General features: G+C 46.7%; 1 protein-coding gene across 1 annotated transcript in view; it reads left to right on the forward strand.

Moving 5' to 3' along the window:
- LOC104493348 (E3 ubiquitin-protein ligase RNF135-like) overlaps nt 1–668 on the forward strand; it is a gene marked incomplete at its 5' end in the record, with an annotated part of 5,956 nt that extends 5,288 nt beyond the window's left edge. The window contains one exon of the mRNA XM_010136006.1: nt 136–668. Coding sequence (XP_010134308.1) covers nt 136–668 — 533 coding nt within the window. The remainder of the gene's footprint in view (nt 1–135) is intronic.
- Between the last annotated feature and the right edge of the window lie 1,171 nt (nt 669–1,839).

Raw genomic sequence — 1,839 nt, forward strand, 5'->3', positions numbered from 1 at the left:
TGATTGGCAAGATTGAACTTTGATTAAGGTTTATCAGGGCTGCACATCCACCGTTATTTAGGGTGTGTGTAAACACTGAGGTCATCTGCCTTCTTGTTGCTTGCAGGTGAGAGTATTTTCCTTTCTCTCTTCTAGGGGCAGATGATGTGACTTTTGACCTCGCAAGAGTATATGAGCGCTTAGCAATCACAGCCCAGAACAGGAAAGTAATAGTTTCCAGCTGCCCGACTAATTATGCACCGTCACCCAACAGATTCTGCATCAGCCAAGTGATGTGTTCACAGAGCTTCTCTACTGGGTGCCACTACTGGGAAGTAATTACCAAGGACAGTGATGGATGGGCTGTTGGAGTTGCTCATGAAAAGATTGGTAAAAGGGACAAATTAGGAAGAACAGAGCATTCCTGGTGCGTAGAATGGCTTGGTCCCAAAAAGCAGCTGTCAGCATGGCATAGGAATCAAGAAACATTATTACACAAGGATAAACCATTGAAGGTTGGAGTTTTCCTGGAGCTACAAAAGAAGACCGTGTCATTTTACTCCATCAATGACAAAGAAATACTTCTGCACGCTTTTGAAGTCAATACCACAAATCCTCTTTACCCTGCTTTCTGGCTGTATAGTCTACAAAGAGATGGATCTTTAACGCTCAGTCACGCAGACAGGTGATAAAGCCTGTCCAGAAGAGTGACTGCAGAGCTTCTATACAAGTTCCAGTGTCGGTCACAGGAACTTACTAAGGGGTGTACAGCTCTCCAGGCTTTCTGGAAATCAGCAACTGATGCACTGTTTCCTCTGCTTTTCTTCATGCTCTGATCTAGCCACACTTCATTAAAGCAATTCCAGACTATGCTAACGGTGGTAACCATCCCTGTGGGAGCGAGGTGGATTTCTTAAGCAGCTTTAAATAGTCCCAGGATATTCCTAGGAAGGAATGCAGCAAAGAAACTCTGCGGCTGGGTTTAAACCCTTCCCATGGACCTAATTTTCCTAGATTGATCCAAAAAATTATGGGAGAGCAGGTGATGCCATTACATTCTGTCAAGTGAGCTTTCTTTGGAAAGATCTCATTGCACAGGGAATGCTCAGAGGGCAAGAATGCTACTGATCTCAGGCATGAACACCCTCCTCTTTAGAGTAGGTACTAAAATAGAGGAAATAGGCTTTGTATTCGAGGACATAACACTTCAAGATGTCCCAGAATACTGTCTCACTGACACCGTATCTTGTTTTACTCTTGCCCAGCCCACAGGGTTGTTAGTCCTGATGGTGGAGTGACCATGGGAATGTTTTTGGACGCGGATGTTTTCAAATGTTTGTACCAGCTAACAAATCATGCGGTCACTTTATTGCTCTTTTAAAGAGCCCACAAACAGGACTGCGTCACGGAAAGGACCATGTTTTACTGCCAAGGAACCCGAGGAAACAGGAGGTTCTGTGAGGTTCCTTGCCTGCAAACAGGCGATGTTTCTGCCCATGTTTGTCACATCTCTCTAGCTGTAGGAAAGGCCCTCTTATGCGGGGTGAAGGGGCCGGAGCAGAGATCCTGCAAAACCTACTGACAGCTGAATTCCTGAGAGGACCACTGCTTCATGCAGGCAAGCCGGAAACAGAACTCCCAAGAAGCAAACGCTTTTTCAGGCAGTCAGCGGCATACCATGAGAACGGAAGCTTCTCGTTCCATGAGGAGTTTAACGGGAACGGAGCATGTGGGGTTCAGCTAGCACACTTGGCCAAACGGAGCTCCGTGGCTTTCAAAGCCACGGTCAGAACTGCCGGTGATCTCTCTTCTGCTGGCACGGATCGCTCTGGCAGCACTGCGGGCTAACTGCACGTTTGT

Source organism: Buceros rhinoceros, unplaced genomic scaffold, assembly GCF_000710305.1.
Source record: "Buceros rhinoceros silvestris isolate BGI_N320 unplaced genomic scaffold, ASM71030v1 scaffold19175, whole genome shotgun sequence".
NCBI lineage: Eukaryota > Metazoa > Chordata > Aves > Bucerotiformes > Bucerotidae > Buceros > Buceros rhinoceros.